At 39.5% G+C, this 21,698-nt stretch overlaps 2 protein-coding genes across 12 annotated transcripts in view; both read right to left on the reverse strand.

The window, feature by feature from the left end:
* The window catches only part of SCG5 (secretogranin V), a 28,281-nt gene extending 22,996 nt beyond the window's left edge, over positions 1-5,285 (reverse strand). Inside the window, exons 1-3 of one of the 7 annotated variants that reach the window (XM_085580390.1) lie at positions 5,118-5,265; positions 4,900-4,967; positions 3,813-4,045 (exon numbers count right to left, since the gene is read on the reverse strand). In XM_085580390.1, coding sequence (XP_085436516.1) covers positions 3,813-4,045; positions 4,900-4,967; positions 5,118-5,135 — 319 coding nt within the window. In that variant the 5' untranslated portion in view covers positions 5,136-5,265. Of the gene's footprint in view, positions 1-3,812; positions 4,046-4,739; positions 5,009-5,117 lie in introns of those variants that run through there. The other 6 variants (XM_085580393.1, XM_021539283.3, XM_085580391.1 and 3 more) reach the window with 6 other exon arrangements.
* A 1,517-nt stretch (positions 5,286-6,802) lies between these two features.
* ARHGAP11A (Rho GTPase activating protein 11A) lies at positions 6,803-19,186 on the reverse strand. 5 transcript variants are annotated; one of them, XM_021539288.3, is made up of 12 exons: positions 18,941-19,186; positions 16,532-16,602; positions 16,088-16,184; positions 15,314-15,564; positions 14,681-14,841; positions 14,431-14,577; positions 13,358-13,432; positions 12,561-12,728; positions 11,192-11,327; positions 10,765-10,873; positions 9,864-10,011; positions 6,803-9,473 (listed from the first exon to the last, which is right to left on the reverse strand). In XM_021539288.3, exons 1-12 carry the CDS (start codon positions 19,067-19,069, stop codon positions 7,885-7,887), a joined length of 3,081 nt encoding a protein of 1,026 aa, XP_021394963.3. In that variant the 5' UTR covers positions 19,070-19,186; the 3' UTR covers positions 6,803-7,884. The 5 variants fall into 5 exon arrangements, with proteins under 5 accessions (XP_021394963.3, XP_085436507.1, XP_021394964.3 ...); XM_085580381.1 differs by having other exon boundaries at positions 14,681-14,856; positions 18,941-19,185; XM_021539289.3 differs by lacking the exon at positions 13,358-13,432.
* Positions 19,187-21,698: the final 2,512 nt, after the last annotated feature.

A 21,698-nucleotide genomic window follows, 5' to 3' on the forward strand; every position in this document is an offset into this window, starting at 1 on the left:
GCTGTCATTTGGCACCATCAGTAGCTTTTAAATTCAGAAACCAGCATTCTAATGCACCTCTCTTATGACATGCATCACTGCCTGGTACTCAAATTCTGGATACACTTAACACTACAATTTGTTGAATAAACTAGGTATTTTTAGTCAAATCTATACAAATCTAGATATTTACATATTGTTGTATAAAAAACTGTAGGTTTGCCACTTTCATTTTATCTTAAAAATATGAGATGTGCATATGAAATTTTGAAATCATATTTTCTGGGCTATGCTACTTAGATAATTAAAACAAAACAAAACAAAACCCCAAAAAAACCCCAACAAACCAAAAACCACAACAACAAACAGATCAGCCTCTCTGGCTGTGGGAGGTCTGCCCCAGGTCAGCCCTGTGCAGCCAGCCCCACATTCTGACACTGCTCCCCCTGGATTCTGGCACAGAGCACCCAAACTGCAGCAAAGAGAGTGCAGCCAGCACATTGCTGTGTTTGCTGACACCCAGATATTGTACAATTACTACTTGGAGTCACCCAAGGAAGTCCAAATATATTGGGGTGTAAGCATAGCACTCATTAGCCAGAAAGTGAATGAGTGTGAAGGTCATTTCTGAACTGATTTAATGAGGGAATTCATCAGCAAAAGTTTTTACAACTTTCTAATACAAAGATTTTACTGTTCTTGTAGGAAAAAATACTTGTCTTGCAGGACAGGGGAGCCAGCAAAGTAATACACTTATTTACTAATAAGAAAACCTTTAATTTTCTTATTAGTAAAATGTAAACAAAATAGACACTATTATCATGAATGAGTAATGTACATAATTTTATGGACAGTAGGTTTGCTGTAGAGTATTATTTGTACAAGGACTGTGCTGACAAGCCATTGATTACCAGTTGTTAGTAGACATACTTGCATAATGTTCCAGACTCTCTTGAATTTTATCATCTCAATCTGACAAACAGTAATTACATTTTTCTAAAACAATAAACATACTTATTTCCTTTCAAAATAATCAAATAAACCCCAGCCTGTTTCCAGTAGCTATGAAGAGTCTCTGCAGGAGAATCAATAGCAGGCATGGAATTATACCTGCAAACAATCACAATTTAAGAAGCATCATTTACTGCTGTCACTGAGGTTGACAGAATTATGCCTCTTCTGCAGACTGAAGACTTCAGGCGCTGCGCTGAAGCCTTTACCAACAATTATTTCGTTTGGGTGGTTTTAAGAAATAAAAACAACTAAATCAAACACAAACAAACCCCACAAGACACTTTCTGTTGTACTGAATTTATGGTAGGCAATGATATTTACAAAAGGAAAATGGGACTTCCCTTTTCCAATTATGAAGTGGTGTACACCGCGCAAGATGAGCTACTGGTGCCCCCACGTGTTTAAGTGAGGTTTTTACTGTTGTCCTATGCAGGTTATAATAGGCCTGGAATTTACATTATATGCTTATTCCCTTCCACTCCTCAGAAAAAGGAAGACAACTGAAATCCAAACAATAATAAAACAAACAAAAAAACCCATAAACAAACAAAAAACCAAACCACCAAAACCTTAAATAATGGCACAAAATTGTAAGCATGCATGGAAAGAGAAAAAAAGTGTGGTCTCTTACTTCATAAATGCCCAACCTGACAGAAAAATTAACTTCTATGTTTTTTGCAATGTTGAATGCATTTCTTTATTTTATTCTTTTGTTCTCCTTTAACACAGATGCAGCCCCCTTCTTATCTATTGAAAGCTTGAGTATAGCTCAGGAACAATAAGGACAGAAACACAGATACTCATTAAAAATTCCTATTTTGATTTTCTATGTTTTCCAGTCTTTTTATATACTGCTAAGTGATCCCAGTATAGCTTTCTGATAAGATGAATTGACAAGGGAGAGTGAATATTATTAGAGAAATTAGACTAGTTAATACAAGTTTATTACGTTTTGGAATCAGGGGATGTACAGAAAGAGAATCTATTAAGTGGCCAGCAAAAAACAACTGCTCCCAAGACACCCCTTTCAGATAGTAAAAACATTTTCCCTTGACTCTGATCATGCAGGATCTGTTTGGCTCCTGCCACGCTGCTGTGCCGTGCACCATCTGCTCGCTGCAGTACACGAGCACAGGGAATCAGCCAGCAGATTCCCATTCCGGGGACGTGTTTGTCCTGTTCCACTTCCCTAGTGAAGGAAGAGAGCTCTCGCTGCCTCTGCACCTCCCTGAACTTCACGGTAATTTCCCAGTACATTAAACTTTCTATCAGGCATTTTCTAGACACTACTCCTATTTTAGCAGCCTGATCTGAAGTAACAGTAAATTGACAAATGCAAAGTTAAGGATTAAAAAAAAAAAAAATCGACGCGTTTATAGATTTTGACATAAGAAAAGGCAGAAATTTCTTTCCATTTATAAGCTTTTTTTAATCCATCAACAATAAAGCTGTATATTTTTTTAAATTTATCAACAGGAAAACTATCCGCTCGCTTCAAAAAGAGAGAATATGCTACTAAATATATTTTCTGAAGAGTGTCCTTTTTTTAGTTTTCTTTGGTATAGAATATGTTTGTGACTGCACTTTCTACAGCCGAATCAGCCCTAAACTTTTTCAGGGGGGAAGGGATAGGGTGGGTGTGAAGGTAAGGATGGGAATGATCATGTATAGTTCCTTGCAACACATCCACCCTCTGGTTTTTAGCATTTTAAAGTAAAAATAGAATTATTAACACCAGAAAAAAATTAGAAAGCTGAGATGGAAAATGTGTGTGATCAGGAAATCTGCTTGTGAACTAACACCAATAATATTTTTATTGTGTATTAAATTATTAAGCTCTTATTCATGGAAATAACATGGAAAATGTTATTATAATAATCACTCAAATTTGAAAACATTTTGTTATAATCAGGTTGCTAGAGTAAACTTGTGTATATTATGGCAGCCTAAATTTGTTTCCAGATTCCACAGCCATAAAAATTAATTTTTCCTGACAATATGTTGCTTGCAAGTGTACAAATACAATGGGTGAATTCTTGGCCTTTTGAAAGTCGGTGGTACCTCTGGAGCTGTGGCTCAGCTGAAGATGATGGCAATGACAACTATCAACAGTGCTGCAGGTCTGTGCTGCTGGGGCTATTTCTGACCAAAACCCTTTATTAAGTAAAACAATTTTCTGTAGGAACATACTAAATTTATTAAGGTCTAATTGACAGAGGGTTGTTTTTATGCTGAGATGCAGCATTTAGTCAAAATGAGAAACAAATGCATCCCAGAGCAGACAGTCATAGTTTACTTAATTATGACAGCGTAGGCATGAAATGAACCCGGTTTTAAAAATGGTCACTGAAACCTGCAGTCTGAAAAGTGGCTGGAAATCAACACTTCTGGCAGCTCAGAATTTCTGATAAATAATAAGCCTTTCACACCCAACTTTACTGTCCATTACTTTCAGGCAAAAAATCCCAATGAAAACAGAAGAGTAGCTCAGAAGAGCAGTTGGTGAATTACCACTTTGCCATTATGGTATTTATGATGAATACCCTGTTTTGCTGTGACACAATAATTCTAAAACCTCTTTCTTTCCTTCTCCCATAGTTTCCCTTTCTATTATCATGTTGAATTTTTAAGCACTTGCACACAGAATTAATTATTAGCCAGTGCTAACAGTGTGAATATGCAATGGAAAGTCCATAGGTGAATACTTAAGAATGTGAAACCTTGTACAGACATTATCTAAAAACATAAAGGCTTATCTTTTCAGAATAAAATGCAAGTTTTAAAAAAATTAATCATAACTCAAAATAGAAATTAACTACCTTCAATGCTCTGTGGACCAACAAGATTCGTAGCCTGGTGTGCTGGATATTCTACCCGGGGCCTGGCAATGCCCAATTGCTCCATAACCCCATGGAGCAGCCTCTGAATATCTGCTTCAGTAACCCTGTCCGGTGTCCGAGGGCTGTGGCTAAAAGCTGAAGCCAATCCAAACGCCAGCAGAAATACCATGTTGCAAAGCAAGGTAGTTATCATAGTGGCAGTCACTTTCATCCTGTCAGAAAAGAAAGATATTTGATTATAAACAATTGTGGCGGGGGGGGGGGGGGGGGGGTGGGAAGAAGTCCTATATGTGCAGTGGAAATAACAACTGATCCTACTATTGGACTTCACAGTCTATACTACCACAGGTTCCAGGGGCTGCTGGCACTCCAGCCAGCTGGAAACTGGGTGGGGGGAGCCAGGGAGGGAATAGGGTGGATATGTTCTTCTCTTCTAAAGGAAATATTAAGCAGCAAACTACAATACCAATTTGCTGATTTGCATTTTCCCATAACGTTAATTAACAGTCATTGCAAACAAAGTGAATCCACTTTTTCATCTGACAGAAATACATCATCTACTCCACCATCCTCCATGTTTATTATGCTATTTATAAAGCTCTGGTCTAAAAGCTAAGAATTCTTCATCCAGGAACTGTGTTTTCCTGGATGTGTTTTAGGCAATACTCCTATATTGCCTAAAAAATCAACAATAAGAGACTGCCGAACAACCTGGATATATTTTGTTTGCACCTTAAAACAAAAGGCTTCCGATGTCATATGCACCATCTTCCCCACCTGAAGCAAATCGGTTTCGTTTGTTTCCTTGAATCCCTCTCACTAAATGGCTGTAGTTTAATTAGGAACACCCCCCAAAACCAACAACAACAAAAAAACCCAAAAAACAACACTATAGCAAGCAAGTACCACTTACTGTCCTTTGATAGGCTGAATTTTAATCAGAATGCTTGTTTTCTTAAAGCTCCTTTCCCTCTCACACCAGAGACTGATTAAAATGCATCACTTCCAGTCCCCTGGATAAACAAAACCCGCCTCGAGTTCCCCTTTTATTCCTTAACACACGCACAGCTCCCTGATTTCTCCACGCCAGCCGTTTAAAGATGCTCCAATGCTCCAGCCTCCGGCGCAAGGCACCTGGAAACGTTTTTGAGGCAAAAATGGCTGAAAACCCCAACGCTGGGAATATTCCCCGCTACGCCTGTGCGCGGCTCCCCCACCGCGCCACGCTCCTCCCGCAGCCCTCCCGCTCCATCGCCCTCTGCAGCCTCCGCCCGGAGCCAAAACCTGCTTTTCACAGAGCATCCCCGCCGGCCCCGCACAGCGGGGCTGTAAGCCCTTCCCTTCTCCCGGCCCCGGGCAGCTCGGGAGCGGCACGGAGCCCCCGGGCCGGAGCCCCGCTCACCTCCCGCTCCCAGCGCGGCGCTGCGGGGGCGGCGGCTCCGCGGCCGCGCAGCCTCCGTGCGCAGCCGGGGCCGGGAGGAGCTGCCCCGGGCAGCCGCCGCGACCGAGCGATCCTGCGGGGCTTTGTCCCACACAGACTCTAAACTGAAGGGGTTTGATGCATTAAGAGTGACAGAAATATGTTCCTGGGAGAGTATCCATCTTCCTGCTGTGATTTCTCTCTCCAGAATAATACGATCAGTGGTTAACTTACAGGATGATAGATAGGTTTACACGGTAGCAACACAGCAACCATCTCCAACGTCTTGCAGGTAAATGGCCCCAGATTAAGCAAATGTAGATACATCATCCAGAGCAGAGGTAATTACTAAAGTGTCTTGATAAATTAAGTCTGTCATCTAACACAGCACTTGGCAAAATAGTAGTTTCTAAAGGTTATTTTTGTATCACATCTTCACTGTTAATGAGGGGAATGCATGATATCCCAGTTTAGTATAGCTATCCCACAGAAAAACTGAGCTTATACCCCATAAACCACAACAGTCCCATGAACTACATTTGCACATGTAGATTTTTTTTTTTTTTTTTTTGGGGGGGGGGGGGCTGGTCTCTGGTACATTATGCAAGGTATAACTTTAGGTTTTTCTACTACAGGTTTGTCAGGGCCCTACTAAATTTCCCCCTAAGCCAAATTTAGATGTTTCAAGACTAGCTTGCATGGATGATCAAAAGTAGCTTACTGCTCCACATAGGATAGACACATTGTTAATATGTACCAAATATTTTGAATGCTAATGCAGCTTTGACAATTACACGTCTTAGTCTTCTAAACAAAAATCAGTGTGAAACCTCACTATTACAGGAGTCAGACCTCATTTTCTTCCTGACACTGCCTTTATCTCCTGTCCTATTTCCAGCTCCTACCTCCTTGCATCAGCCATGACAGCTGGAAGTTGTTCTGCTGATCCTTACTTACCTCAGTGAGATGATTCAAAACACGGTGCCCTGGTGCCTGCTCAGCCTATTGAGGGATCTGCTAGTATCAGCTAAAGGCAGAGGATAAGAGCATGCTGCCAAGAGAAGCAGCTTCCTCTTTGGATGGTGGTGAACTGCCTTATTCACTCCTTTACTTCATGAAAATGAAGCTTCCCATTCTTAACCACCCCAGCAAGCAATCTGGTCAAGATCTTCATGTGGCTGGCTGCCTGCCTGGTATGAGATTTTACAGCAGTGTAGCAAGAGTGAGGCAGGAAGTTTCCACTGATGGAGGAGCTGAACCAATTCAACTTGCAAGATGGTGGATACATGGGGAAGGAGACAGGGGAAAGAACTATTTTTTTGACTAACGTATTCTTTTAAGTCAGAAGACTTCTGCTGATAAACTATACTGCATCATGCCTTTTGATAGGTATGTATTGGTAATTCTCACAACTCAGATGAACAAAAAGGACAGCCAGAACAGATTTACTTCTGGCTTCAGTGTTTTCAGACTTACGAATTTTGGTGTCTACGGTCTGCATCTAACAGCATAATCTAACTTTCCAAGTCATTATAGAAGAACAAGCTCAGAAAAAGGAAAAAAACAATGGTTTTATTAAAACCAAAAGTATCCAGTGCTTCAGCTCTAACATTTTGCCAATAAGCAATTCACACATATAAAAAGCTAATGAACGGTTTCAAGTGTTTACTCAAATAATTTTACAACTGATGAAAGACAGTTTTCATTCCAAAAGATGTAAACATTTGCTTGTGCAAATCAACGTTTAACACACTATGGCTTCTTACATTCATCTCTTGCAACACTTTCAGCATCTCAACTCAGCTTCTGCACCACATAGTTAACATATTTCTACAGCTCTAAAAATAAGTTAAAACTCCCCTCTCATATTAAGATAAAACATTTTATTACTCATAAATGAAAATACTTGGTACCTATTGCAGAACACAACACTGGATAAAGTTTTAAGACCCTTCAATTCTTGAATAAACTGCACATTAATTTTCCATGTGTTCTAATAATTCTCCTGTGTGTGTGTACACATGGATTATATTTTGACATTTACCTACTAAACAAGTAAAATACGCTCCCAATTTACTCCAACAAAAATTAAAAACATTGTCTCAAAAGAAATAGAGCTCATATGAGGTTCAACTTAGTTGTATCAAGGGGTGCTACAATACACTTAAAACTAAAAAAGTAAATAAATTTAACTACTAATGCTCAGCATCAAAATACTTCCTTTCATATGTCTGTTAAATTTGTTTTAAATAGGTGAGAAATTGTTTTTGAACTTGATACTTAATCTAAATACTGCAAGAACAGTTGTGGGAGATGCAGCATGTTTTTAGACACTGAGATAATCAAAACCTGAGATCTAACACAAACATTTGTGTTAGATTATTTACATATTAAGAGTATTTGTTTTATAAATCAAATTAATTTAGTTGAACTGACTAGCATTTACAGAGGTTTCCATAAATTAAGAAAACCTCAACATGAAACAAACTGCAATTTGTACATCATCACTACTCACTCATTTAAAACAAATGAAATATTACAAACAAAAAACTAGAAAAAAGCCCCATAAATTTAGATTTTTCCCAAGGTTAACCAAGCTACAAAGAACCCACTTAGCCATCACATTTGATCTTATAAGTCTACTGGCTTGGCAGTTGGTAGTAGTTTTACTTCAGATATTGGATTCTTTGGAGAGCCTCTATAACGAACTCTTTCTTTTCCTGAAGCACTTCTTGCAATCATAGATTTTTCTGGTGCAGCACCTGGAACACTTATATTTGCATTAACTTTCAAACTGGATTTAACAATTTCATGATTGGTTAGATCTTCTAGAACAGACTTTGATGGATGAACAGTTGCTTTTTGTTCACAGATTCCAACAGTTCTGACAGAACCATCAGGCTTGTCTGATGGATTTAGTGGCCTGTACCATGATTTGGATGCTAAGTCTAGCTGCTTACGAGCTACAGAAGCTTGGTCATGTGTGCTTTCACTCCTGCATGGCAAAAGCATGGAATTCTTTGAGGGCTTTTCTGTGCAGGGGAATACGGCAGAATCATAGCTCAAAGATTTAACAAGTGGTGAACCAACACCACTTGATTTAACCGTCTGAGAGCTTACAGATTGTCTGTTAGCCTCCAAAAGGGAATTAATTCTTCTTATAGACTGTCTAACTGGAGTACGTTGAAACTTCAGAGGCGGTTTCATTTTGCTTGCAGAATTTGGATCATTTAATGAAAGCTGATTGAACCACTGTATGTGGTCAGAAACCTTCCCATGGTCAGAAACAGTTGATGTTTTAGTTAAAACTTTATCCGAATTTTCATCTTTCAAGTATTGGCCACTCATTTTGTTTTGGGATTTAGGCAACTGCGGAGTAGGCAGCTGTCCTGCCAAAGAAGGTTTAGCAGTACCCCCTTCTGAATCATGGCACTTTACCATACAGTTTTCAACTGTTTCTGAGTGTATTAATTCTATTTCCTCTCTTCTTGCAGAGAAATCTGATTTGTGTAAATCATCTTTTGTTGAATTGTTCTCAACAGTAAACTTATCTTTCTTGGCTAGTCCTTGAGGCATAGGAAGTTCTTTTACTTTTTTTATATCTGGCTTTGGGACCTGAAGTTCAATCTCAATAGAAGTTCTGAAGTTTCTTTTCCCCAAAATGTCAATTTCCGCTTTTTTTGATTGCTGTTTATCAGCAGCAGAAGATGGATTAAATTGGTGCAACAGCTGTCTGGATTGTACATTTGCTAGACTTTCAGAAACTTCTTCCACTAACAATTCTTTCACTGAACTGAGCCCTGAGGGACACGGAGTTTCATTTAATATTTCACTTGGTACAACTGAGAGGGATGATTTTTTATCACCTATCAAATTGTGAAGAATACTCCCAGATGCAGAGAAGGCTTCCTTGACTTTCAGTAATGTTTCTGTAGTTGAATTACTTTCATCTTCACACAGCACAAGTTCCAAGTTGTTGTCTTGTTTGCTTACAGTTGCAGACTTGAATTCACCTGGAATAACTGATGGCTTTCCAAATATCAAAACAGATTCTGAAGAGCTGACAGATTCTGAAGAGTGACCAGGCAGAATTTGCTCATTCTTGCTGACCACCTGAGAATCCGTAACAGCGGGACTGTTCCATGACATTCGGTGAACTTCTTTATTGTGACATTTTGGAGTCAGCAAGTTTTCTTCTGACTTGCTTACATTCCTTGAACCTTAAAATAAATACCACAGCATTTAGGAATAATTTATTGTGATCTTAATAACTATAGACAAAATTCTAACTAAAAAATAATTATCAAAGCAGCACTGAATTTAAAGATGCCATTATGCCCTTAAATTTCAGAAAAGTAAAAAAAGGTTAGAGTATTAAATGAGAGGAGATGCACAATTTCACTTAACTAAGAGAGCGACTAAAATACACTAGAAACACAAGCTTGTTCTAAACCAATTCTTTTTCCCAACAAGCCATTAATATACAAGTAATTTTTGATTTAGCTAGAAGCATACTTTTAATCCAATTGCTTTTATACTTTTATCCATAAAGTTGCTTTTGCAAAGTAAAAAAAGTTTTTCCTATCTAATATATTTGGTTAGGCAATCACCTTTCTTAGGGAATTTTTCATTGACATATGGGCTGAAGAGTACATCTCTTCTTGCACATTCAGTTTTGCTTTCCAAACCTTGCTGACTTGCAAGACGCCGTCCAATATTTTCTGATCTACTGCCAGCTGCACATCCCGATACAATATTCTTGAACAAACAAAAAGTGTGAATTGTTTTTATATAAACTTGTAATTTGAAATCTCATTTACAGAGGAAGCTTCAGCAAACCACTACACAAATCATCCACAGCAGCCTTTTCTTGGCTGTACTTCCTCTTGCCTTGAGTCTCTACAGACCTAGGTGGAGAACAGCCTCCCTGTAGTCAGACAGACTTAATCACACTGTGAACAGTGACTCTGTGCACAGACTCTGCCAGGTCAGACAGAACTGGGAACTAGGAACTGGGAGACTCACTGATCACAAGCGTGGTGGGTTGATCCCAACAAGCAGGCAAGCTCCCATCCAGACACATGCTCCCTTTCCCCATTCCCCAACAGGATGAGGGAGAGAATTGGTAAGATGAAAAGGAAAAGGGACACACCAACACCACAGACAAAAAAACCTAAACCCACACAGGATGCAATAAATTTCCATAAATTATCCCCATCCCAGTTTTACTGGTGAGCTTAACATTACATGGCATGGAATTCCTTCTTGGTCAATTCAAGTCAGCTGCTCCCTCCCTCAGCATCTTGCCCCATGCCAACCAAACACAGTACAAGCTGTTACTGCTTGTATGCAGTAACTGCATAGCTGTTACCGCTATGCAAATAAACCTCAAGCTTCTTGTACTTGACAGCAAGCAGGTTCAATTAACGCTGAGACCCCTCCGTTACAAAATACATCCTTCCTGCTCCTGAAAAGCAATGCCCCAAACTTTGGATAGGACTGGGTACTTACCATTTCTCTGTTGCTTTTCCCCAAACCAAATTTCAAGCGTAAAGATCTACGAACCATTTCTTTTCGGCTTATCTTTGGAGAAAAACAACCTGTCTTTCCTGATTCAGCTCTGGAAGGACATAAGAGAGGAAGGGACATAAACTCTTTAGGAGGACAAGGAAAACATCCTGACATTTATTTACAGTTATTTCCTCCAGTTTTACATATTTTATTGCCTTCTTGCCCACCTTTCTTTAATAGGCACAGAAAGCTATACCAGATCCTATTTTGTTTTGAGCTTAATTTTGCAACATCAGAAGATCTGGCAGTTTTAAGATTACTATAAAAATGTACCAAAACCACTACTTTCGGAGAAAGATTGAGGTCATTATTCAAGGGGTCTAGACAGATGTCTCCAATTTATCTTTAGGTTTTGAGAGTTAATTACCTGTATAGTTTTTTGCTTGCAAGTCTTTTACTTCTTCTATTCCCTGTACTGGACACATTATTTTCACCCATGGTTGAAGGAGATAGTGAGGTTTGTGACGACTCAAGACACACACAAGGACTTGCTTCAAACTGAACTACAGGGACAAAATTGTATTTGTATGAACTCAAAATAGTCACATATTTTTCAGATAAAGACAAATTAAAGCAATAAAGAACAGGTTTTTCAACAGCACAATTTTTTTGCTTATTTTGTACAGTGCTGGCTTGAAATTTGATTTCCACCTTAAAATTAAACAAAGCTGTTGCTTGTAGCATCCATAGAAGCAGCTGGACTGCAATAAATTACACGCTACAGATATCACTACCTCAAACAAGTTTCCACAGTATTATCATCAGATCAGTTCCTCAAAGTTAAGAGCTCAAGAAGAAAAATTAGACATAGTCTCATTATTATTTGCAGTCTTATTAGACATAGTCTAATTATTATTTGCATACCTAGCCAGAACAGCTGGAGCAACAATGAAGAAAACGGTTATGTTTTTTACAACTGGATATTTTATGAAACACATGCATCACTGCTATATTTAAAAATGTCATTACTTTTGCTTGCTTATCCAAAGAAACTAGAATTTCATGGAGAACATTAAATGATTTAATGAGAAAAGCACTAAGTCTTATAACAGTCATTTGAAGGGGGGAAAAAAAAAACAAGCAAAACAGCCAGTCTAGAAATATCCTTCCACCCTAACTTCAGTTGGCAGCACATTAAAGAATGAAATAAAAATAAAACAGGATTCTCAGAATAGCCTGATAGTTGGAAGCCCTCCAGTAGAATAAAACAGTACTAAAGCATTGTCAAACAAAAGTAAAATTTTCTCTAGACTTTCGAGATGTAACATCTGGAGGAAAAACAAGAGGTGATAGGACACAAGAAAGAAGCTTTATAAAAGCAACAGCTACATTTCTCATAGAGCTTAGATCAGCTATTTAAGTATTTAGGACATAGAAGGCTACAACTTTCAAAAGGTTGGAAACATAGGCAGTCTTCATGGATTTGTGCACCAAGAAAGAAACAGGAGTATAACCTGAGTGATCATAGAGAGCAAAAAAGGTAAAAGGACATCAGGACTGCAACTATGAGAGATTAATAGAACAAAAAAAACAAGCAAGAGAATCCGGCTTTTGCTCAATCCCTGTAACATGAGTCACAATGAACATTCACTATTTACCAAGATGGGGAAGTAGTGCAAGGAACACTTGAGCAATAAGCATCAATGACAGACAAACAAGAATAAACAGGTCCACTCTTAAATTAAGAGCCACCAACAATCACTATAAGCAGCAAAGAAAACGTCATGGCACTGTACCTGATGCTGGTGTTGAGATGCTGTTAAATATGCTACTTGGTAAAAACTCAAAGGCAAAATTATGCTTAAAAGAGCGTCTCTTCTTGCTGGACAACCCCTGAGAGCAATCAGCTGGAAGTTTCCTCTTGGTACTTGGAGTAAGGACCACTGGAGTCGCTGATGAAAGGACTGAAATTAAGGAAATCAAATTTGCAGTAATAGGTTAAAAGTTGGAGAGGTTGTTTTGAGGCTTTTTTTTTAACTCTGAAAAAACTTATTGCAAAAGCTTAGCCAAAGTGCATGCATTTTGAACAGGCAAAGCAATCAGTATAGCTGAGGGTTTGATTTTTCATTTTGTTGGGTTTTTTGCAAGTTTAGAGTAACCAGAAAGGAAAATCCAAACCCACAGATCAATCAAACAGTACAGGTATTAAGAGGAAGTAAATGTATAGTCATCTGCTGAAAGTTTTAGAGAAGTAAGTGTGAAAGAATTTTTGTCCTTGCAGATTCATTCCAAGGATAATAAAATGCTGCACTACTGCATTGAAGCCTTAGTGGGTCATTAGCTAAAAAGCACAAGTTTGGTGGGGTAATCCCCAGAACTGAACCACACAGCCCACTACTGCAGTTATTGTAGCTGCTCCGAGAATTACAGTAAATGCAGTATCCTCAATAAATATGTATCTATATTCCATTACAAACAATTTAATCACTTAGCTTCAACTAAGTTCTTTCATTTTAAAAAAATATTGAATATAGTTAACAAATCCAGAAGATACTGCATGGGCTTTACTCAGTACAAATACACCAGTACCTACCGCTTCTGTCTTGTTGAGGTGTAGTGGAGGGTGTTCTGTTAGATTTAAATTTATTCAATGCTCCACTAACAATATCTGAAACGCAAGACACACCGAGCAATCAAATTTAAATGTGAAGCCTGTCTTGCTCTATTTTCAACTCACATTTAACTCTTTTTTTTAGTGAGAAAGAAAGCAAATCAGTTTAAATGGTTGTTTTATGTACAGAATATCATAACCCAGATCTTTCCAACCACATAGTTTTTATTGCTTTCACAATAGCTGAAGAAATCTATTTTCCTTAAAAAAAATATTTTAAAAAACCAAACAAAAATCCCAACAGAGCAGAGAAGTACAATACACAAAAAAAACCCCAAAAAAAAAAACAAAAAAAAAAAAACCAAAAAAAAAAAAAAAAAAAAAAAAAACAACCCACCATGCCATGGCATACCATGCAGTCATATAGCCTTATTTCAACTACTGTCAGGTTACATGAGCTAAATAAATACCTATGATTTTATAACCATACAAAAAAGAACTCGGAATACACCATTTGATTGTCCATATCTGGCAAAAACCCACCTTAACCCTGCTGAAAACTGAAAAATCCTCAGCCAAAATCCCAGATCCATGATACCAGAGCACACAGTATCGAATAATACCCAATTCAGATTTACACTTCAAAACACAAATTAGCTACACTAATTCAAAACACACTTACCATCTGCATCCCTGGTTTTTCATGACCCAACTTCTCAAAGTATATATTAACGTACCATTTCAAAATTAGCAACAACAACAACAAACAAACCCTCTAGCTTTCTGCAACAGGATCTGAAGTTGACTCAACAAGAAGCCAGAATATTAATTTGGCTATAAAAATCCAAAATAGCTTCTTTAGTAGACAACAGAGTAGAAAACTGAGTAAATATACAACAATGTGATTACTGAAGTCTTATATACATTTTTCAAATCAAACCCAACCAGTTTTGAAGACATCTGTTCTACATGTGGAAGAAGCAAGTGGTTAGGATCAGACTACCTGAAGTCTCAATTCTGTTTTTGGTTTTGAAAGTTTCACAAAACATACCTACCCCCAACACTTCGGTGCCTCCTCCTCTTACATTCACTGGGAGATTCATTTTCACTGTCTTCCTGGCCCCACAGTGAGGGAGTAGATTGAAAGACATTAACACCCAACATTGAAGGAATCTTTTCCAAGATAAATTCTGGTACTTGTCCTGGAATAGTTAAATATTTTTTTAAATGATTCTTAAAAGTTGAAAAGAAAAGCTGTACACAGGTTATGCATTGAGACATGTTGATAAGCGTTTATCATCTTACCGATTTCCGCCGCATGGTCAATAAGTGTTTCCACAACAGCAGCTTGCAAGCGAATTTTTTTTTCTGTACTAGTGGACATCTTTTCATTTTCATTTGAGTGCAAGAGGTTGGGAGCGAAAATCACTGCCAGATTACTGCTATCCATTCTGTTTTCATTGGATCTTAACAAGAAAAGGCTTTTTAAATTCAAATTATCAGAATATAAACAGTGGAGAAAAAAAAAGACCAAATAAGAAAAATGCAGTTAAAAAACTAAAACGGACTCATTCACTGGAGTGCTTATATACCAAGATGAATGTATACATTTATGCATTCCAAGTCAGATAATTGCACGACTATTTTACTGAAATCAAGAAGTCATAGATCCCCCCTCAATTTTAGGGAATGTAAGGTATCAAATTATGGTAATTCTGCTGAACAAAGATTGAATAAAGTCAAGTGTCCAGTTTATTAAGTTTTCTTCAAGAAAACCGTGGATTTATGAAATAAAATACTATGACTGAATTAAGTGAATATCTGCAGATATGAAAGTTAAAAATGGCAAACCACTCGCAGAAAGTTACAGCACTTGCCTGGACAGAGAAGTAGTTAAGGGAATTCAGAGCTGTTTATAAACACGTTCTTTACACTGACCTTAAGGACACAGTTCTCAGAAAGTTGAAAAAGTATCTCAAAGCTGCAATTGTTCTGTCAGCCATCAAACAGGACAGCAGCATGGTTGCAGTTTTCTTCTCATTTCCAAGCTGCTGAGCTTTTAATAGGCCTTCCTGCAGGTGAGGTGGAAGGATGGGTTCTGGCAGCTCTCTAAAGAACTGTTTGAGAAGCCCTGCAACATCACATGGCAGTGCAGCTGAGAGGCAGTTTTCACCTTGATCCAGTTTGCTCTGAAATTTTTCATTAAGAAACACGATTTAAAGTCTCAACATATTGTCAGATTTCTAAACTTAGGCAGTAAGGCTGTAGCCCATGTCACAACAGCCAGCCATACCTTCCCAATTGTTAATTTCAGCCTTGTCATGTTTTATTCAACTACATTATATACAATGAGACACAGGCAATGTTTGTCAGACGTGTATTAATCTAGAGTTTTCCCATCTTCCCTCCACCAGGAGAACACTGCCAAACAAATATCCTCATAGCATCCAGTGTGCACAATTACTAATGAGTTTGTTCGGTCCCAACTATTCTCATCATCTGGAAGGCAATATATTTAAAAGACTAAAAAAAAAAAAAAAGGGGGAGCCTAGATCTCCTATCATTTCTAGAGCAGGCAATGTTACCAACTTGAATATGACTGAAAAGAGTCCAAAAATTAAAATATTAAAAAGTCCAAAAATTAAAACATGACCAAGTGAAAATGCAGCCTATTAAGAAAAAAAAAAAAAAAAGAGCAGCTTTAGAGAATACCTTTAAGGCTTTTAAGCGAACAAGAGATCCAGACTTTCTGAAGAGTCCCTCAGTATGAATGTGTTCTTCCAAATATCCACATGTATCAACGAGAAAGCTGAGAAAAGAACAGCAACAGTTATGATGCTCAGAATAAAGCTTGGGTTTTTTCCACAAAAACTATTTCATCATTTTTTGTAAAACTTCATATATAGAATAATTTTCCCCAATGACAAGAGTATAAAAAAACACAGCTGAATAAGAGCTCTGAATTCTCTGTCCAACTTCTGCATCCCTCCTTTTCCACCTGGAACTATTCTTATAAACCCCAGAAGCTCTAGCAGGCATGGAACAAATATTACATTCCTTCTTCAGACAAGGGTCAAAAGATATACACAAATATTACATTCCTTCTTCTAATATAAAGAGAGCAAAGCAAAATCTAAAAATACATTGTTAATTTACCTTGGAATATAACCATATTCTGGCACAAGTGATTGTGGCAACGCATGAAAAGATATTCCAAAGATTTTACCCTGAAATACAAAATTCAAATAATGTCATTCAAAAGTTGATATAATTATCAACTATATAGTACAAAGAAGCACACATTCCACAAGTAGACATAAGGGTAGTTAAGACAGAAAACAAAGTCTTTCAGATAAGAGGCATTGTCTGGAAAAGCACTATCATCTCCAGAGATCCAAACCTGATTCTAGTTGCAGGTAACACCCTAGATGATTGTGAAAGAGTAGAAAGCTTTTCTGCATTGTGTTTTACACTTGTTATTTTACAAAAAGTTAATTTTCTTGTAAGACTCACCAATCAGTAAAGGATATGAACCAGATTGTTTGGGAGTCTCATGTTAGTTTTTCAAATTAATTATACCTTCTTTTTCTTAAAAATCAACACAAGACAATTTAAATACCTTTTACTTTTTTAAAATAAATTTTTCTTCATCTCAGACACTCAATGATTAAACTGTTGAGTTTAACCTTTTGGGAAGGGTTAAACTCAACAATCTAGACAACTGTTCTGAACGTCATATTTAGCACTTGTTCTTAAAAAACTGATCTCTAATGCCTTATAGGAAGACATTAAAGTATGTTACATGTTAGAAAAATAAGTAAATCTCATCAGTCATTACTACTGATGCTCATCCACAGCATCAACAACTTCTACATCCTACAATTTCTACTTTATTTTTTTATACTCCAGTTTACAGAATCTGCAAGCCAGTCCCTTTCCCAACCAGAAGAGGACTGGGATTATGCCCAATTTGTTCTTAGAGCTGAATGCAAACTTAGTCTCATAGCTGAAATTCAAAGTGCTGTCCGTGTTTGGAAAGCGGTTAATCAGTAACTAACCCCTTGCACCCAATCTAATGTATCCTACAGAAAGCAAATATAACAGAGTCAGGAAAGAGAAGCAACACATCTGTCATTGTGTTCCAGGCTGTTAGTAAAGCTACAAAAAGAAAATTAACTCCAAGAGAGAACATTTCTTCTGTATGTACAAGATTACGTAATAGAAAACTCCAGTGGTTTGGAATTCGACATTTAGAATTCCTAACTAATATCCTCACTTCACTAGGTTTTGTTTGATGTATCAGAAGTTGTGACTTCATTTCTTCTTCTTAATAAATAAGCTAATAAAATTATGTCCTCTCAGAGCAGAACTAGGACATCCCTTGGCAAAACAAAAGTTATTCTGTAGCTTTTCCTACCTTGCTCAGTAGTTAAGTACACATTTTCTTCCTTGCACACAATTTAAGCACTATAGACAGCAACAAAGACATCTTTTACCAAGACATACATATTATTCACAGTTCTTATCATCTTCCCTTCAAATGGAAAAGGAAAGTCTAGAACCATGTATTTGACACTAACAAGGGGAAGAAAACTAGTTCTAACTTTACCCTTGCTTTCTCCCTTTCCAAACAACCCAGTTCAAGCATGTCTTCCCAACTTCTTTAGTTTATATTGACTAAGGATTACTGCAGCACTGTGTGATGTCTTCTCAGTCTTACAGAAAGCTCAGTCTCAAGATGTTTAGCTCTGTGCCATACCAGTTGCACAGAGATCTTGTTTAGGACTTGACCATGCTGCACATTTTATAAATTAAAGAGTCTACCAGAAGATCAGCATTATCTAACGGATCTCAGTGCTGGCATCCATTATAATATGTCAATTTTAAATAACAGTCCTGAGACAGAAAACACTTTTTTCCTTCATCATATTTAAGGCAATGGGAGAGATTTCATTCCTGAACCACTGGCAAATTAAGGCAAGAGCTGTCTGTCCCAAAATACTTAGTCATGCCTTATACTAAGAAACTAGGCAAATAAAGCCCTTCAAAAAAAACAAAAATCTAAGAAACCAAGTAAAAGACACACAGCTTTTAGAAACAACACCGTAACTATATTCCAAGAAATAGTACAACTACTAAGATCTGAATTCTGTGGTGAGTGACATCAATCACAGTGAAGCACCAGACGCTCTCGCACGGATCAGAGGCGCCCGTGCGTTTCACGGCCAGCAAGCCCGGGGACAACAGAGGAACACAGCTCCCCGCCCCATCTCACTCGAGCGCCGAACCGCCGCGGCGGGACACCCAGCCACGGAGCCGCTGCCCTCCTGAATCACAGCACGGCGGCCCCGGAGCACTTCAGGCTGCAGGAAAGCGAAAAAAGCTCTTTTCCCCAGGGCAGGAGGGGATGTCCTGCTGGGGGCTGGCAGGAGCCGCGGCATTACGGGAACGGCACTGCTGCGGAACCAGCGCTGCCGGCGACAGGAGCAGCCGCCGGACCCGTGCGAGCTTCGGCTCTGCCCGCCCGGGAAGCGGAGCCCCCTGAGCGCCCCCCGCCCCGCTCACCTCCGCCGGGGCAGCTCCCGGTGTCTTGGCCGCCGCCAGGCAGCTCCCGCTCTTCACCTTGATCCCGTACGCAGCCCGGAGCTCCTCCAGCACGGCCAGCCGCACCAGCCTCCGCCTCTGCTCCGCCATCCCGGCGCCCCCCGCCCTCTCCCGCCCGGCCCCGCCGCCCCTCAGAGCCCGCCGGGCGCCATGGCGGCCCCGCTGCCGCCGGACAAACCGCGCGCGGCCCCGCCCGCGCCCTGATTGGGCCGCTCGCCGTTCGAAATCAGGCCCCGCCCGCCCAACGGCCGCGCGGGCTGCCCGCCGCGCCTGCCTCCGAGCGCCGCCTCTGAGCCCACCCGGCCAAGGCCCCCGCGCGCCGCTCCCGGCGATCGCGCTGGATGCCTAAGGGCCAGGAGGGGTGGAGCAGTGGGAGCGGCTCAGCGCTGCGTGCCCGCACCTGTGTAATCCTTCCATCCTCACATCTCTGCCTCAGCCCTGCGTGCCCACACCTGTGTAATCCTTCCATCCTCACATCTGTGTAATGCTTCCAACCTCACATCTCTGCCTCAGCCCTGCGTGCCCACATCTGTGTAATGCTTCCATCCTCACATCTCTGCCTCAGCCCTGCGTGCCCACACCTGTGTAATGCTTCCATCCTCACATCTCTGCAATCCTTCCATCCTCACATCTCTGCCTCAGCCCTGCGTGCCCACACCTGTGTAATGCTTCCATCCTCACATCTCTGCCTCAGCCCTGCGTGCCCACATCTGTGTAATGCTTCCATCCTCACATCTCTGCCTCAGCCCTGCGTGCCCACACCTGTGTAATCCTTCCATCCTCACATCTCTGCCTCAGCCCTGCGTGCCCACACCTGTGTAATCCTTCCATCCTCACATCTCTGCCTCAGCCCTGCGTGCCCACATCTGTGCAATGCTTCCATCCTCACATCTCTGCCTTAGCCCTGCGTGCCCACCTCTCTTCCATCCCTCCGTCCCCACGTCTGCCTCATCCCAGACACATGCCCGCCCCTTGCCTCCCCAGGTGTGCAGCGGTGCCGAGTTTGGGGATGGTTCGGTTGGTTGGTCACTCGGTAACATCTTGTCTCTTTCTCTGAAAATAAGCTTCAAGTAAAAACAGCTGCCCACCGCAGTTTTGGGGGTAAACTGGACTCTTCCACCGTACCTGATAGCCGGGGCATGTCAGGTACCAGCACAGAAAAACCCTTGAGGTTCTTCCCATCTGCTTCCGTCATTGTCATTGCTTTCCCCGACATTACTTGGGTTCTGTGCATGTCTGCCCGAGGCGATCCATTATTTCCACCATTTTCTGCTGACAACGCAACACTCTACAATTTAAGTGACACTTGAGCCATTAGCAGCAAGTTTGGTTTGTACTTTCTAAATTTGAGTTCCCTTGCCCATTCCATACAGTGAACTCAGACACCTCGTGCAGCAGAGTCATTCTGGGCTTTGCACCCTGTTATTATAGGAAGAATATCTTCCTTTTTTCCTTGTGTTTTTGGTTTGGTTTTTTGGATTTTGTTTGGTTTTTTAGTTTTTATTATATTCTGAAGTAACTCTTCAGGTGCCAGCAACACTACAGTTAACCAAATGCAGTCTTTCTGTGTAATGAGAAAAAGGCACTGTACCAAAAATAAGCTTTCCAGCTTTTTCAAGTGTTCTGTTACTAGTTCAAAAGTGAGTCTTACTTCACTGAAAGACTAAGATTACCACAAAGCTTAGACACAGCTAAGCTTTGTGGTAATAACAAGCTCCTTACAGTGCTCTGAGCACTTAGGGACACAAAAGCTAGAGAATAAAAAGAGAATAGCTAAAATTTTTCCAAATGTCAGCGAAATGTAAACCCTCTTACAAATTATATAGAAGAAAAACTTAGCAGCAGTAATAAAAAGCAGGTTAGACACAAGTTTTCTTAAGTAAACCCCCATGATTTTGATTATGGATGTCAAAATCATGTTATTGTACAAAAGTAATATTCCTCTAAATGTCATTTTAGTGTAACCTTAATGTAAGTATTATTATCTGTCCAGGTATCAAAACGTCCTGGCATTGAAATGGCATGAAAATACAAAATTTCATCTCTGAAATATCACTAAATTTCTCGAAATATGGGAAAAATAAAAGTAAAGGAATCAAGTAAATAGCTACCATAAAATTTAATTTAAACAATCTCTATTCCAACTTAGCATTTTGTAGTAATGATGAATTACACAAGAGGGAGCTGTGACTGGATAAATATATCACAGCTTTTCATATTGAGCATTTTCTTTTCAGCATTCACTTAAGAAGGAACAGTTTATGATAGCATGTACTGCATTATTTTTACCAAAAAACGTGGTGTGGGTAAATTTTTTACCTTTTGCAGGAGATTTTTAAAGTGACAGTATTATCTAAATTTTGTCAACACCATTTGTCAAATATTTTAATATTCTTTTGGTGATTTTGGCATGTTTCTGTTTTATTTGCAGGTAGAGACTGAAGCAGGAAAAATTACTTTGCAAATAAGAACTATAGTTTTGCAACCAGTTGTAGCATCCCAACTCAAATCTATTACACCCGTTTGAAATCAAGTTAGGAAAAATAAACAATTATTTGGCATTGTCCTGAGGTGACTTTATGATGCTTGTATCCCCAGTTGTCTGTTCTGCTTATGCTGGATGTTGAGTTCTGTGCTTTTAAATGAGATCTGAGAGTGAAGGGGTGAGAAGGAGAAGCAGTGGGATGTCTGAGATGGCCATATTTAAAAACATAAAAAT

Source organism: Lonchura striata, chromosome 5 (assembly GCF_050655825.1).
Source record: "Lonchura striata isolate lonStrDom1 chromosome 5, ASM5065582v1, whole genome shotgun sequence".
NCBI classification, from domain to species: domain Eukaryota; kingdom Metazoa; phylum Chordata; class Aves; order Passeriformes; family Estrildidae; genus Lonchura; species Lonchura striata.

What these genes read in the sequence shown, in the direction of transcription:
- ARHGAP11A (XM_085580381.1), bottom strand. Translation starts at nt 19,069, where the DNA reads ATGGCGGAGCAGAGGCGGAGGCTGGTGCGGCTGGCCGTGCTGGAGGAG. An exon ending in CTGAGAACTGTGTCCTTAAG is followed by an intron (nt 14,857 to 15,313) that starts GTCAGTGTAAAG and finishes GAATTTAAAAAG; the next exon opens with CCTTTTCTTGTTAAGATCCA. An exon ending in GCAAGCAAAAAACTATACAG is followed by an intron (nt 10,874 to 11,191) that starts GTAATTAACTCT and finishes ATGTCCTTCCAG; the next exon opens with AGCTGAATCAGGAAAGACAG.